This window comes from Natrix helvetica (assembly GCF_964273705.1).
Source record: "Natrix helvetica genome assembly, chromosome: Z".
In the NCBI taxonomy this organism is placed as follows: Eukaryota; Metazoa; Chordata; class Lepidosauria; order Squamata; family Natricidae; genus Natrix; species Natrix helvetica.
The window spans coordinates 69,601,892-69,619,801 of NC_138554.1; the positions used below are offsets into that span (position 1 = coordinate 69,601,892).

General features: G+C 35.3%; 1 protein-coding gene across 6 annotated transcripts in view; it reads right to left on the reverse strand.

Moving 5' to 3' along the window:
- Window positions 1–17,910, reverse strand: part of HECW1 (HECT, C2 and WW domain containing E3 ubiquitin protein ligase 1) — a 236,427-nt gene that overhangs the window by 87,471 nt on the left and 131,046 nt on the right. For all 6 annotated transcript variants that reach the window (XM_081932565.1, XM_081932568.1, XM_081932564.1 and 3 more), the window contains 2 exons: window positions 11,309–11,384; window positions 7,248–7,417 (listed from right to left, as the gene is read on the reverse strand). In XM_081932565.1, the coding sequence (XP_081788691.1) occupies window positions 7,248–7,417; window positions 11,309–11,384 (246 nt within the window). The remainder of the gene's footprint in view (window positions 1–7,247; window positions 7,418–11,308; window positions 11,385–17,910) is intronic.

The window sequence follows — 17,910 nt, forward strand, 5'->3', positions numbered from 1 at the left end:
TACATTCTTGGGTGAAGAAATTATGTGCTCTTTCCTCAAGAAACAATTGTTTGATCTGGCTATTTTGGACAATTACTAGCCTGACTTCTACATTCTGTTTTTAGGAAGGGTAGAAGTTTAGCTGTTGAAGATCCTGGAGAAAAGTCTGGTTGAAGCTTGACTATGAGGCTGAGCTAGCATTGATTGGTAATGACTCATAGCAAGAATAGGATAATGGGAACATGATCCTACTGATCTTCTCAGTGCCATTTGATATCATTAATCATGTATTAAGTGTTGTAAACAGTTGGGAATGAACAACACAATTTTGCAGTAGATCTAATCCTTTCTAACCAATTAGCAAGGGGTGAGAGTTCATGCTTTTCTGAAGTGAATATAGTCTCTTCTCTGTATTATTTAACATCTAAATGAAACCATTGGAAAAGTTATCCATTTGCATAGGCAGGTATCCTCAATATGTGTATAATTCACTCCAGGATTGAAAGAAGATGTTCCAATATTTGAGGGGTTGCCACAGAGAGGAAGGAGTCAAGCTATTTTCCAAGGTACCTTAAGGCCAGACTGTCAGGGTGTGAATTCCTCCCTGAATTAACGAGGTGTGAATCTTGGCATTCCTTGAAAACATATCTTTCAAGCGAAATAAAACCGAGGCATAATCTAATAAAAAACATTCTAATTGTAAATAAAGTAAAAATACAAGCTTACTAACTAAATTAATTACATCTTTGGCAGAGCCTCTGTCTGCCTGGCATGCAGACAAAGGAAGGAAGGAAGAAGGTATGTGATGTAATGACATGTGCAGTAAATCATTTCTGATAAGAGACAGTTCATGCTGCACAGAATGTAGGCACAGCTGGCAAACCAAATAAACGCAGTAACACAGACAAGGAATAATGGATGGAAACTGATTAGGGAGAGAATCAACCTAGAAATAAGGAGAAATTTTCTCACAGTGAGAACAATCAACCCGTTGAACAGCTTGCCTTCGGAAGTTGTGGGAGCTTCATCACTGGAAGCTCAAGAAGATATTGGGCTGCCATTTGTCAGAAATGGTGTAGGGCCATTATAGCGAACCTATGGCACATGAGCTGGGCAACATCACCCATTCAGCTCTACTGTGCATCCATGCACGCTTCCCGTCGGCCAGCTGGGGTGCATGCTGAAGACACTTGCGCATGCATGGGGGTCACACAAGCATGTGTAGGGGGTGGGGCATATGCAGGGGTTGCACATGCATGCGTTGGGGTGGGTGCCAGGGGCGCACATGCACATTGCATCATAGGTGCGCATAGGTGCTTTCAGCACGAAACAACAAAAAGGTTAGCCATCATTGATGTAGGGCCTCCTGCTTGGGTGGGGGTTAGATGACCTACAAGGTCCCTTCCACTCTGTTAATCTAATCTAATCAGCTTGAATATTAGCCAGCAATGTGCAGCTACCATCAAAAAGCTAATACAATCCTGGGTTGTATAAACAGATGCATAGAATCAAGATAACATGAAATATTAGTACAGCTTTATAAAACCCTAGTAAAACTACACCTGGAATACCACAACCAATTTTGGTCACCATACTACAAACAAGATGTTGAGACTTTGGAAAAAGTTCAGAGAAGAGTAACTAAGAGGATCGAAGGCCTGGAGACTAAAACATATGAAGAATAGCTGCAGGATTTTGGTTTGGTTAATCTAAAGAAAAGAAGTATTAAGAGTGACGTAGCAGTATTCCAGTACTTGAGGGGCTGCCACAAAGAAGAGGGGGTCAAATTATTCTCCAAAGTATCAGAGGGCAGGACAAGAAACAATGTTTGGAAACTAATCAGAGAGAAGCAACCTGGAATTAAAGAGAAACTTCCTAATAATGAGGATAATTAACCAGTGGAACAGCTTGCCTCCAGAAATCATGGGCGCTCTATCACTGGATGTTTTTAAGAGTCTAGCCAGTCACTTATCTTAAATAGTACAGGTTCTCCTGCTTGAGCAGGGGACTGGACTAGAAGACCTCCAAAGTCCCTTCTAGCTCATTCATTCTAAATTCTACTCCTTTTCTTGATATATTAAGTTCATGAATGTGACACTGGCTGCCAGTCAGTTTATGAATACAAATCAAGATGCCAATTGGCATGGATTGAAACCTGGGTATCTGTGATATTGCCTATTAGACATGGAATCTGCCTGTCCAATGAGATCAAAGACAAAGGGGTTGCTGGGGGTTTGTATGCCAAGTAAATACTATGTAATACTACATCAAGTAAAACTATGCCAAGTAAATAAGTATTCTACTTAGGCTTTTTATCTTTTTACAGATATTTTTTAATGGTTGTAAGCTGTCTAGAGTTAGTCTGAGGTAAGATGGGTGGCCAATAAATGTCATATTATGTTATGTTATGTTATTTACACACACACATGTATTTTACACACATACACCCCAGAATTCTGTAGATCTGACAGGTTAGTAAAGAAGCAAGCCTGCAGAAAAGTCAATTCTGCCAGTTTTGTATTGGATGGACAGCCTGGGTAGCTGTTTTATTGATGTTACTCCTAGGAGTAGATGCTGAGAACAACTTTTGAAGCTTCCTCTATGTTGTATTTGTCTTGCCATGCTATGCTTAGAACTCTGCAGAGATGTACTGTCTATATAAGACAATTAATTAATCTCTGAGAGAGATGGGAAGTAAGAAATGTGGAAAATAAATATAAATAAGTATTACTACTACTATTGTCTACTAAAAAAACTAACATACAAACACATTTATTAAATTAACTACAGCATTTCATCTCATGGAAAATTATCATTAAAATCCATAGAAAGTAGACTTATTTATCTCTGCTCTTATTTATCCCATTACTAAAAATTACTATGATATAGGCAAAACCTCTGGGGAATAATAGCCCATTGGTTAATCGATTTAACAATTAAAAAGAATTTTGGCTATACAATCTTGTAACAAGGATCTGGTTTTATTTTTCCAAAAAATCACAGAGGTTGCCTGATCACATTATGGCTATGAACATAAATTCCACTCAACAAGATTCCCCACAAGTAGAAACACCTTCAGTTTTAACTTTTTGACTTATGTAGACAAACATATATCTTGTAGTGCAAAAATTGATACTAAGAAATTAAAAATAATAATCATACAATATTTCTTAATGGAAAACCTATAATCTTATAATAAAAATAAGTTACAGACTGGCATAGGTAGTGCTCAACAAATGACCAATCAGACTGTTAAAAGTTACAATGGTACTTTCAACCTGTTTCTAAAGTTCCAACAGCTAACATTCCCAGGTTATGTGACCACATTTCAGGCATTTGACAACTGGATCATATTTATGACCGCTTGAAGTATCCCACGGTCACATGACTGTGATTCATAACATTTTTGTTGAATACTGGCTAGGCAATGATAATTTGCTTTACAACCGTCACAACTTAAAATCGTAAGAGCCATGCTCCACTATGGTCATAAACTGAGGATTACTTGTATATGAAGAAGTGCTACACTGCAAGATTAAATTCCTTGTAATAACTGATAACTAATAAAGAGCATCCTGCTTACAGATACTTATTTTTGTTAGTTTCCTCACAAACAACTTTACTGACCAACTCAGTCAACAAATATTTAATAAGGAATATTAGATAATTTTATCCTATAAACTTAGCCAATGAACAGAAAGAAGTAATTTCCATCCCATCTGCAACAATTGTATGTACATAGGAAATGAATTTAGAAACAAATCCTTTTCATATTGTCAGAGACAACATTTGAAGATACTTGAAGTTACCCTATGCTGAAATAGTAGATCTGCGTGGGAGGGAGGTATAATATTAATCAATTCCTGCTGCAAACATTCAGCTGAACTGAGGAAGACCTTTAATTACACTAGAATTAAACTACTGAATTGGGGACTGGAAATTTAGCAGATTATGCTCCAAATCTGAACTCCAAAATGAGAAACATGTAGAGGGATGAATGAAATGTGAAACAGAATCTGGGACACAGAAAGGATATCAGAATAACCTCCTACAAAAACTGCTGACTGTGTCACTGCCTAATTGATTCCAATTTATACAGCTCTTTGCAGTTTCCAGCTTTATCGGATTGTTTGAAATTTCTTATTGACAATTTAATTCTTTGTACTCATATATTCCAAACTGAATCTATCTAACATAAATATGTTTTTGTTTCTCCTCCCTGAATTATTTGACTATCTTACCTACTATATACTTATTCAAATATTCAATAACCATCTATAAAGGAGCTACTATTTCCATCTGTTCTGCTCCATTCATTCACCCTCATCTGCACAACATTCTAAAAGGAAGCACCATGAAGTGTCATAGTCCAATGTTCTTCTGACATTTGAGTACATTCCATATGCTCTTAGGTGTAAGGGCAATGCATTTGGAGCTTTGCAAATTATTCAATTAAATTTATGTTATCTTGTCACTACCAAAACATGTTATTTATTTTTGCTTTTGTTCCCAGTTATTTGTTATATTTGTACATAATAATGGCACTCAACCAGCCTCTAATTATGTTCTTGTAATGCCAGCCTCTGCCTTTATTTAATAATTACCAGCTTCACCAATAACCATTTTGTCACACAAAGTGCAGAAAATACAACATTTGATTTAGCAACAAATTAAGCTATAATGAATGAAATTTAAGGAGTACAGAGTATCTATATCTGTCCTTGCTAGTACCTACTTAAATAGAATAAATAGAAATAGAAACATTATGTAACTTTCACAAAGAAAGAAACATTATGTAACTTTCACAAAGCATAGCTTATGAGAAAGCATATTCTCCTTCAACTAGTTTAGTTGGATCTTGGATGCTGAAATCTTCCTGGAAGAGAGGAGATCTTGAGATAATCCATGTGTATTCCAGACAGCCACTCTTCATGTATATGAATTTGGCATAAGTTCTTGTTCTTGGTTTATGAATTGAGAGCTGGGAATTGTGGGAGAAACAAGCTCAACTTGACTGAGATTCATTTCTTAGTCATTTTGGATTTGCTTTTTATTGCCATGGAAATATTAAAACCATTGGCAGTAGGAAATTATGTGGTAATTACTAGGTGACTCACCTTTTCCTTAAAGAAATAATTTTTAAATACACTTTTGAAATTTGGGAATATTACTTTTGGATTAAACAGCAAAAGGCAACTGATAGTGTTGGTTTTTAGAAAATTAACAAAAGATTTAGGGAGTCAGATGGACTACAATTTTAAATTAATTAGATGAAATGATGATTATTTGGGTTTCTTTAGAAAAAAACATGATAGAAGAGGTTTTGACATTCAGGCATTAAAGGGAGCTAGAAAATAATAAACAGTTCAATTAAAGGAGAAGGAAACTTAAGTTTAATAAAAATGGAGCAAAATACTTTAACAATAGAATACCTGGTGGATATTCAAACAGTCTTCAATGTTATCTGATAAGACACTGTGTTAATGAAGTTACAGAAGAACAAGCTATATGGTATCAGTCTGAAATTATTCTGAATATGGATTTAAATGTGATACGTAATGAGAATATTGAAAAGATATATTGGATATATAAATTGATATATAAAGTTGATAATTCATTGCTTAAAGAAAATATACTAAATCGGTATATTTGGATAGTCATAAAAATGCAATTTGTCATGAATTGGGGGACTGAAAACTGTCAATCATAATTATGAGGACCAGGCTGGTTGCAAAAAAAAAGAACTTATGCCAACAGAAGAAGATGAAAGCCTAGGCAGAAGTTTCTATTTTAAGTAGGTCAGCTTTGTAATGAAGGTCATGTTCAAAATACAGGCAAGTTCTTGAAAAATTGCTCTCAAAAATTTGGATAGAATTATTTCCAAAGAAATGAGCTCCAAAAAAGAAGATGGGTTTAAATCATACCCAAGGAGATTGTAATCATTGCATTTATATGCTGAGATTCTTTGGAAAAATAGAAGGTGTGTAAAGCCAATGCTGTGTGTGTGTGTGTGTGTGTGTGTGTGTGCGCGCGTGTGCATTTAAAGTAACATAGTCAGTATGAAATTTACAGTTGCTCATAGCATGGAAAACAATCTCCAGATATTTAACAGTCTTCATTTGCTCTTTTAAATTTAATTGCTAGACATGTTACATTAGGGTATTTAGCAAAAATAATGATCTTGGTTTCAGAGTACTTAATTTCTAGCTGTTATTTTTAGAATGCTTAGCCAAAGCAACTGGTTGAGGACAATTATGTTGGATAAAGCAGCATGACACCATCTGCATATAGAAGAGCAAAAATCTGTTTTTTTCCTCTATTTTGACAGATGAAGAAATGGGCTATTCCAGCGATGGCGAACCTTTTTTGGCTCGCGTGCCATAAGTGGGGGGAGCGCAGGGGGGTCGTGTGCGGGCGTGCCGCACCCATAATGCAACCCGTGCCCCCCCAGTGCGCATGCGCACACTACAGGCACAACGCCCCATTTTTTGCATGCTTTTTTCGCCTTCCCCAGGCTCCAGAGGCTTTATAGGAGCCTGGGGAAGGCGAAAATGAACCTTCACTTCCTGTTTGCTTGGAGGGTCGTTTTGAGCGCTCCGAAGACTTCAGGGACCTTCAGGAAGCTCCCTGAAGCCTCCGGAGCAGTCAAAATGAACCTCCAAGCAAACCGGAAGTCCATTCCCGAACTTCCGGTGTGCCTGTGGGGCTGTTTCTGAGAAGCTCATGAAGCCTCTGAAGGGCCTCCGGGGGGGGGGAGGCTCTTTTCGTCCTCCCCAGGCTCCTATAAAGCCTCTGGAGCCTGGGGAGGGCGAAAAATGGCTTTAAAAAAGGGTGAATTCAGCTGGCCATAGGTTCGCCATCACTAGGCTATTCTGTTTGTCTATAAGGGTTAATTTCTTTGGTCCAGTGTCCTTGGACATTATATCATACATAATAAAAAATAATCAATTGAAGAAGAGTTCAATTTCTTTCATAGTTTGGATCCAAAGATGAAATCAAAAGCATATCTAAATGCTGTGTGTGTAGAGTGATATGTGAGTTCTGGAGGACTAATGTTTAACTAAATACTGTATTTTTATAGGGGAAAATGGGAAGAGTGAGTTACCTTGAAAATGTTCGGTTTCTAAAAAAATAAAATGAATATATAAAACACTAAAAATGAGTCTTTTCTCTCTATAGAAGAAAAGATCAGCCTATGTCAGCAAGAAAAATCTTGCCTCTTTTTTCTCTCTCTAGGCATCCTTATTTCTTTCTTGGCCATGGCTTACCTCTCCTTGCCAGATGGGATTGACAGTGTTACACATAATCTTGGATCTTTTTTCCTGTCCATGGTGTGGAAGAGCTGGGAAGATGCTATGCTTTCCAGGCTGGATTGAAATTTTAAGGTAAGGATCCGGATTGAAGAACATGCCTTTCTTCAAACCAAAAGCTTGGAAATCTGCAAAATGTTAGATATCCATATTAGCATTATTTATATTCTGTTAAACTACTAATATTTTTCATTTAAAATTTTTAATTGTGTATCAAATTAAATAAATATAAATGGTCTATGTTTACTGAAAAAATTGGGATTGGCAACTCAGTTATTAAGCAAAGCAGTCACTAAGTGAAACACAACTGTGCTTATGATCTTATTTCAGCTTTCCTTTGCTGTGTAGATTTACAAAGGTTTTAAATCGGAGGATTGATCATAAAATTACTTTTTCACCATTGTTGCTAGATGAAGACTTTCTCATAGAATAGAATAGAATAGAATAGAATAGAATAGAATAGAATAGGAAAGGAAAGGAAAGGAAAGGATAGGATAGGATAGGATAGAATTCTTTATTGGCCAAGTGTGATTGAACACACAAGGAATTTATCTCCAGTGCATAAGCTCTTACTGGGAATACAAATAGCAAAATAATATAATCATGATACCAATAAGAGAAGGTAGTAGAAATGAAAAGGATAATAGTAATATAGTCTTACTAAATGAGAAATATCCTTAGAGATAAGACAGTGCTGTGGGAATTATGTGTTTAGCAGAAAGACAGCACAGGAAAAAAATGTTTTTGTGTATAGTTGTTTTGGTATGCATCCTGAAGGGAGGAGATGAAACAGTTTATGTCTAGGATGTGAGGAGTCTGTAGACATTTTGTCAGCCCTCTTCCTAATTCATGCAGTATATAGGTCCTCAATGGAAGGCAGGCTGCTTGAAATAATTTTTTATGCAGTCCTAACTTTCCACTGAAGTCTGTACCTGTCCTGTTTAATTGTTGTACCAAACCAGACAGTTATAGAAAAAGAAATGACGCTCAATAATTTCTCTGTAGAACTGTATCAACAACTTTTATAACTAAATAAGATTCAAAACTAGTGAATTAAGTTTTGATTATTGCTCTGAGATGTAACTGAATAAAAGCACATTAAAAATCATTGTAGCATTCACAATATACTCAATCAGGGCAAATGGTATGATGAAAATAGATGGGGGCAATTTCCTGCAAATGCTGAAAGAATAAAAAGAATTTGGCAGCCATGGATGAAACTATGTAAGTAAATCGAAAGAAATGTATGTTCAGTAACACAAATCCAGAATTAAAAAAAATATATTTTGAGAAACTGAATCCTGAAGAATCTAGAAAAAGTCTTCCATTACTTCTTGAATAGCTTATAGAAAGGAGACAAGAATGAAAAATGGATGCTCCTTTCCCTATCCTGAAGATCTGGACTGGCTAAACTTCATTATGACTAGTAGAAGAATATAAATAGGAGAATGAACATGAGGCACTTTGGATATCCATGATGGGAACCAAATTATGATAAGTAAATTTGCCAGATACTTCTGCTATAGATTGAAACATTTGTATAACCAATATACAAAGAAGTGCAATGCTGTCCACTTCTAAAATACATTTCTTGGGTTTATATGAATCAAAGAGGAAGAAGGCACCTGTTAAAATTCTCCATGAATATTTTTCAGTGCAATCTATTGATGAAGAGAATTATTACATGTGTATTATACATCATTTCTGGTTGTTTATAAATCATAGGCCTCTGCACAACTGGTATATATCAATCTGTTTGAAAATGACAGCCAAATTTTCTCAAACAACTGAGAACATAAGAAATGGATGGAAATTATTTTTCACATTTAAAAACTAGCATGACTTGCACATTACATAACACAGATCAATTTTTGCAGGTTAATCTATTAAAATGATGCAGACAGAGATACAATAACAATTGACACACACAGAAACACACATATGTAGATATTATGCATGTACATTTATTTGGAGATAGAGCAGGTTACTGTTTTCTAATATAATTTTATATAGCAGAACAGGGACAGTGGTATACTTCAGGAAAATAACTTTTAGACAGACACAAAAAAACTCTGAGACTACAACCCTCACTATTTCTAATCAGCATATCTATTCCAGATGTTGTTCAACATACACGACAATTCCAAATGGATGAAGTTGGGGTTTATATAGACTAATTAAATTGCATGAAGGGAGCTAATTTTAAAGAATAGTATATGATAATTAACTATAAAATATGTATAACAACAAGACTGATACAAATAGCATTATTTTATTAAAGATTTCAGTAATATTTTTTGTTGTAACACTTAAAGCTTTACAAAACTGTTCTAATATAAATACAATAATCACAAAGCCTCTCTTTTTTTGTCACCTATCTATGAAGAAGAGAGCACATGAAATTTACAATGTAACAACCTTAATTACTAAAATAAGAGAAATGTCTTCAAGATACAAATATACTTCTTTGAGGAAAGTAAACAACAAATTAACCTTGGGATCCTGGTGATATTTCACTTATTATTAAAAAGAAGGAAATATTTTAATGTTTTAATGCTATTGCTAACAGATATGGCTGTTTTTAACTGTTTTCAGAAATAATAAAACGATTATAATTAAGTCGTTGTTAAGCCAGGAAAAAAAATAGTGAGAGGAATGAAGGCACATATGTTTGGATCTTTAAAGTAATTTTCAAAACCTGCATTCCAAGAAGATGCAGCAATGTTTTATCAAGAAGGCCAAGAAGTACTCTGGCTTCCCTGAAAGACAGCTTATCCACCACCAGTATTTTTTGCTCTACAAAAGTTCAGCTAGAAATGAGACTTCACCAGACAGATAAAAAAATTAAGGAAAGATAGGATGTGTTTCTTAACAGACAAAATCTGATGGGATGGAAAGCAGGTAAAACACCATCTTAGATCAATCTCCCAAGGAGATTTGCTGTGGAGTAAAAAAAAAAAGTGGGGGGGGGGGGAGAGGAAGCTCTAACTGCAATACAAATATATTAAATAATGAGCCCTACTTTAAAAGTTATAGAAAAGCCAATGAACAGATTTTAATATTACAAGGCTTTTCTTGAACCATAAATGTTTAGTCTAGCAACCTGAATTTCTTACTATTAATTATTATTTATTATAATAATTATTTTCTACTCTTCCAAATCTTTTAAAGTCACTATTATTGGCTCCAGATCAGTTGAAAGGGAATGTTTTTCAATAATTTAAATCTACCATAACGCTTTACCTAATGATATCTCAAAGAATACAATAAAGTTTACTGTATTTGTTCATTTTTATGATGCCTATAAGCACATGTCTTTAGTATTTTATTTGATAGTTTCCAAGGCAGTGAAAAATGAATTAATATTAGAGCAAGGAGACACAAATAGAAGATTGGTACAATAAAGAATAAAATAAAATATCTAAACTATGGTCCAGGGAGGTTGACTGGTAAGAACAGATACTGCTGTACACTGAAAAAATATTGGCAGCAGCATGATTTTAAAATTCTAGTATGCACTAACTATGCCTCTTCCCTTCTCCTTAGAAGACAATGATTTATTAAGAAACCTGAAAGAGATGTGCATACCCTCATAACTGCCACGCAAAACTGAACAAAGTTTATCTTACTAATCTTGATGAGAAATATTAAAATATTTCCTCTTCTTTAATATATAACTGAATATATAACTGAGATATTACCAGGACCCCAAGTTTAATTTAGTGTCTATCTTTGCACAGAATTACTTTACATCTTGAAGACTTTCCCTGGATTTTTAAAAAATAACTTTCCTCTTATTTTAGTAAATAATGTTGTTACAGTGTAAACTAATCTTTCTGCAAGGTGTTCATCAGATATCTTACTCTAGGTGCTTTCTTATTCATAAATAGGTAGCAATAAAAGAGAGGGGTTTACTCTTGAAATATTGTATTGATATTAGTCCAATTTTATTGAGCTTAGGTGTCATGACAAAAATTCACTGGAACTTTTAATAAAATAATGTTAGAGAAAAAACATACCTGAAAGGGAGAAACTGATCAGCCTTCTGCTTCCATGACCCTGGCCTGAATCTTCACTAGTGATGCTTTTAAAAATCTGTAATGAAGAGAAAGATATCAAAAGCATCAATATTTTTTGTAGAGTAATATTGGGGAACAACTTAATCCAAGAAGTACAATCAAGGAGAAATCTATGATAAGCATTCATTAAACAACTATTGATTAAAACACTTCTGATAAATCCATGCTTTCAATGTAAAGAGGCCACAGGGGAGCTTCATCCCATAGAAATTTGGAAGGCAAGATAAAGAATTACTATAATTTATGGTTTTGGAGAAGGAACTTTCTCTAGTATTTACAAATCACAATTACTTATTACAATAGGTCAAATGACTGCCATACAGGTGAGGATTTTGTACTCATTACTAGGCTTGAGAAAAATGAAATGAAATATAATCTCCTTTATGGCAGTGAAATACCTAATTCACGTATTTCACCATAAAGTCTAAAATGAGGTTTACTGCACCCAGTTGCATATCCTGAATAATTTTTCTTATTATTTGTGCATAAAGCAACAGATGTACACCGTTCTAGCTCTCCAGCTTCTGATGATCTGAACAGGAAAGTTATAGGTAATTCCAACAAAAGCATATCTCCAGCCTGAGATGTCATCAGTTTAATAGGCAACTTTTAGGAGGGGAAAAGTAAGGCATTCAGTCAAACCAGCAATCTAATTGCACATTACCTATTAGGATAGTGTGCCAGATTTCATTGGATTTGCTTTGCTTGACTCAATTTGTATCACCTGTTGCTATTATTTGTTCTCAACAGACCTCCTTGTATAGGCATTTTCTCTTGTATTTTTTTCCCAACCATTCAATGAAGTGCAAATAAGTCCATCAAAATCAGCACTGGAAAAATGGTTTCCATATGGAGTTTCTTCAGGGCTAAATAATTTATAAAATAAGGAGGAGCAAGCAGTACCTTTTTGAACTAGCGCATTTTATTTAAAAGAATAAAGGAATAAGCTGCTACCCACAAACGCTTCTGCCTTTTAATAATACTCAGAAAAAATACTACAAGATTCCTTCTGATTATTATTATTTTTTGCCACCACAGTCTAAGAATGTTATGCTCCTATAATGTTTATAAATTACCTATTTTGGCCATAGTTTATCTTACAATGATGTCCACTCAAAATAGGTATCAAGTTGGACTATGTTCTACTATAACCAAGCATTTTTCTCATATTCTTTGCAAGGCCAATGACGATTATTGCTGATACAGGTTTTGTGTCAACCACATTTTTTACTTATTGTGACTAGAGAATTTCAGCAGGTGGCAGCATTTCTTCTCAAACAGGGTCAGTCCCAATTTAGGAGGAAATTCCACAAACTTTCATCTGGGATTTCTAGGCTTAACATTTTGACTGAGTAATGGTGGGTGGGTGGATGGGTGGGGGAGAGAATCACGGAAAAGGATAGTGACGAACACTTTAATTATGCTGATAAGAAAACCCTATGAACAAGTTTTGTATTTTAAAATGGTATTCTACAACATAAAAAATAAAGAGATCTTTTTTCTAGAGCAATTCTGCATTAATAATCTGACAGAAATATTGTTCAGTGTTGGGAAAGGAAGACAACACACTTTGGTTTGAAGTCAAAGTAAGATTTGAAACTAATAATACCCAGATTTGTCTTTCATTAATCTTATACCTTTAGTAATACATATATTATGTTGTATGGTTTATTAATATTTATATTATATGTTGTGAGGATTTGTTACATTTATTCTTTATAGGTATTACTTATGAATTTATTATTTCAATTTCCTTACAAATGAAATTTTGTTTTGCTAGGGCATATGACGGACGCGTATTATGATGTGAAATTTGCAATTCTGAAAATAACTTCTTCAAACTATCTGGAAGGATTTTACAGCAGGCTTTTAAAAAGACTGATGCATCTTGAAGTTTCATATAAGAGATTAAGGTACAGATCCACTCTGTACCAATCTCACTATCAGTTATAAATCTATTTTGTACTTCTAAATGCAATTTGTATTATAGCTGACATTTACAGTAGAGAAATCTTAGGAACATGATTGTTGCCTTATAAACACAGCACCATTCAGATTACACACAGGGGAGGGCATAAATTCAAGAGAAAATAATTGCCATATTTTTGGGACTATAACATGCACCAGACTATGATGTACCTTAGGTTTTGGGGAGGAAAATAAGAAAAAAAAATCTGGCTAGTATCCTGTCTGTGTGTTAGAGAGATTAGGGTTTTTTGGAAACAAACAGTATTTGCTGTGTGAGCAACAAGGAAGGAGACAGCATGGAGCCTGGGCGTGGTTTGTTCTGTACTAAAGCTGCATGCTGTGTTGATATCTGAAACTAAAACTGAAAGTGAAACATCTCTGCTGAACTACCATGTTGGAAAAACTGCTTTTGGTATTGTATATTTACTTAATGGGTAATATTATTTATAAAGAGATGTTATTGATTCTTGCTGAATCAATTACTTGTGTGTGCTTTCTGAATGTGATTGTTTGCTGCAAACTCTGACATGTCCTTGCAGCAAATAGCAAACAGTTAGGTCAGCATTAGCACATTATTGCAGCCTGATTCAGATGATTGGTGGGTGGATCAGCCTCCCTGAATACCCCCAATCAGTTGTTTTAGGCTGCAGGGATTGCCACAGACCATCGGCTCCTTCATGCCTCGTGTTTTTGGCTACATTCAGTGTATAAGATGTAGCCAAATTTTCACCCTCTTTGGGGGGGGGGGGAAGAGTGCATCTTATACTCCGAAAAATACGGTAGTTGAGTTATGCCATTTCTGATCTGTAAGAATCTCTTACCTAACCATTATTCAGAAGATAACTTGTGCTTCCTTTCAGAAGTTTCATAAATGGTTGCAATCATGATTCTCTGCTATAAACTACAAAAGGAATTGCCAATGACTTTTCTCATTTCAGAGCAGTGCAGCATTTATTGAAGTCTAGACTATGTTCATTTCAAGCAGAGTGCAGGATATATCTGAATCGCCTATTGTATATTCGGTTTCACAGCTGAGAATAGAAAATGCATTAGGGTCCTATCTCTTCCGAGTAGAAATAAACTGATCTGAATTAGAGCTGTTGTTTATGGTGGTTATAATTCCTCAGCCACTTCTATAAAGGAATTTCCATCCAAAAAAACCCTCAGTCGATGAGCGTGTCCTCCTATCAGCCCTGGAAGGCATCTTTTTCTTTGGATGTTCAGGGCTGCCATATTTGGTGGATGGGCATGCTGTGGGAACTGGGAGGGGGGTTGGATGGCAATGGGGTGAGTTGTATATCCATAACAACATTCTTTTACTGGGAGTCAAGGATGTTTAGCCTGCACCTGGAAATGTGTAACTGGGAAACAACTCCTGTTAGGATGGTGATTCAATTGGACCATGTAACATTAGTTACAGAATAAAAAAATACTTGAATCAATCTCAGAACACATGTTTATGTATTTGAATATTAAGACTAAATTGTAGTCTCTTGCCCCCCACCCACATAATTTGGAACTATGTGCTTCAGATTTTCTAAAGCATGGATAGCATTAATTTAGATGTTTATTTAAACTCATTGAGAGGATGAAAATTTATTGTTTTCTGAGCATTCCAAAATTCACTGCAAAATTAATTGTATTCAATAACAATTCCCTTTAGAATTTGTTTGACCGAACAAAACAGTATGAGAGAGTGTGGCAAGGAAAGCTATATGTAGTTCCCATCTTCAAAAAAGGGGGAAAATAGATCCAGGAAACTACAGACTTATCAATACTTGAGAAGATTCTGGAAAAGATTATCAAGCAATGAATCAGTGAACACCTAGAGACAAACAAAGTCATAACCAAAAGCCAACATGAGTTTGTCAAAAACAGATCATGCCAGACTAATCTTATTGCATTCTTTGACAAGGTTACAAAATTAGTAAACTAGAGGAATGCTATGGATATAATTTACTTGGATTTCAGCAAGGCATTTCACAAAGTAGACCATAATCTACTACTAGATAAGATAGAAAAATGTGGGTTAGACAACATCACCAACAGATGGATTTGTAACTGGCTGACCAACTGGACTCAACAAGTAGTCCTCAATGAAACTGCATCTACATTGAAGGAAGTATGCAGTGGGGTACCCCAAGGCTCTGTTTTAGGCCCAATACTCTTCAACATCTTAATCGATGATTTGGACAAGGGGATAAATGGGGAACTCATCAAATTTGCAAATGACACCAAGCTATCAGGAATAGCCAACACTCCAGAAGATAGGCTTAAGATTCACAAGGATCTTGACAGACTTGAACACTGGGCGCAGTCTAACAAAATGAAATTCAATGGTGAAAAAAGTAAGGTCCTACAAGGCAAGAAAAATGCACAGGTAATAGTATAAGTGGTGCCTCGCTCAATAGTCATAACTATGAGAGAGATCTTGGGGTCCTAGTGAACAATCACTTAAATATAAGCTAGCAGTGGGCTACAGCTGCCCAAAAAGCTAACACAGTTCTAGGCTGCATAAACAGAGGGTTAGAATCAAGATCACATGAAGTGTTAATATCACTTTATAATGTCTTGGAAAGGCCATACTTGGAATACTGCATCCAGTTTTGGTTGCCATGATGTAAAAAAGATGTTGAGATTCTAGAAAGAGTGCAGAGAAGAACAATAAAGATGCAACCAAGTTTTATCTTCAAAGATAAAACATATGCCATATTTTTGGAGTATAAGACGCACCGGAGTATAAGACGCACCAAGGTTTTGAAGAGGCAATTTTTTTTAAAACAGTAGGTAGGTAGATAGAGGGATAGAGAGGGATAGAAAGAGAGAGTAATACAGTAGGTAGGTAGAGAGAGAGAGAGTAGTTAGGTAGGTAGGTAGGTAGATAAAGGGAGAGAGAGAAATATATATATATATATATATATATATATATATATATATATATATATATATATATATATATATATATATATGCTGGTTTTGTTGTATTCGGGTCTTTTCCCGTGTGTGTGTGTGTGTGTGTGTATAAATATAAATATATAAATACAGTAGGTAGGTAGAGAGAAAGTGAGTGAGTGATTGTAGGTAGGTAGGTAGGTAGGTAGAGGGATAGAGACAGAGAAATAGAAAGAGAGAAAGATACAGAAAGTTAAAACTGACAAGTTGTAAAATTGTAAAAAAAAATTACAAAATTGAAATTGCAAAAATTTACCATGTTAGTATTTAGTAGTTTTGTTTGATGTACATTTAAATGTATGAGCAGTACACATCTACTTTTCTTCCATAATCTAACCCTATAAAGTGGGGTTAAGGAACACGGATTGAAATTTATTCAGGGAAATTCAAGAATGAGGATGGACTAGAAACTGGATCTCTGTGTTATCAAGGAAACTACAGACTTATCATCCTGACCTCAATACCTGGGAAGATTCTGGAAAAGATTATCAAGCAATGAATCAGCGAACACCTAGAAGCAAACAAAGTAATAACCAAAAGCCAACATGGGTTTGTCAAAAACAGATCATGCCATACTAATCTTACTGCATTCTTTGACAAAGTGACAAAATTAGTGATCCAGAGGAATGCTGTTGATATAATTTACTTGGACTTCAGTAAGGCATTTTATAAAGTAGACCATAGCCTACTACTTGATAAAATAGAAAAATGTGTGTTAGACAACATCACCACCAGATTTCTACCTGACTGACCAACTGCACTCAACATGTAGTTCTCAATGGAAGTTGGCTGCCCCAAGGCTCTGTTTTAGGTTCAGTACTCTTCAACATCTTCATCAATGATTTGGACTAGGGGATAGATGGTGAACTCATCAAATTTGCAGACAACACCAAACTAGCAGGAATAGTCAATACTCCAGAAGATAGGCTTAAGATACAGAAGTATTTTGACAGACTTGAACATTGGGTACTATCTAACAAAATGAAATTTAATGGTGAAAATAATAAGGTTCTACATTTAGGCAAGAAAAACAAAATGCACAAGTACAGCATATATGGTACTTTTCTCATTAGTAGTAACTGTGAGAGGGATTTTGGAGTCCTAGTGGACAATCACTTAAACATGAGCCAGCAGTGTGCTACAGCTGCCAAAAAAGCCAACACAGTTCTAGGCTGCATAAACAGACGGATAGAATCAAGATCACATGAAGTGTTAATACCACTTTATAATGCCTTGGTAAGGCCAGACTTGGAATACTGCATTCAGTTTTGATTGCCACGATGTAAAAAAGATGTGGGGACCCTAGAAAGAGTGTAGAGAAGAGCAACAAAGATGATTAGGGGATTGGAGGCTAAAATATATAAAGAACGGTTGCTAGAACTGGGTATATCTAGTCTGATGAAAAGAAGGACTAGAGGTGACATGATAGCAGTGTTCCAATATCTCAGGGGCTGCCATAAAGAAAAGGGAATCAAGCTATTTTCCAAAGCACCTGAGAGTAGGACAGGAAGCAATGGTGGAAACTAATCAAAGAGAGAAGCAACTTAGAACTAAGGAGAAATTTCCTGGCAGTTAGAACAATTAATCAGTGCAACAACTTGACTCCAGAGGTTGTAAATGCT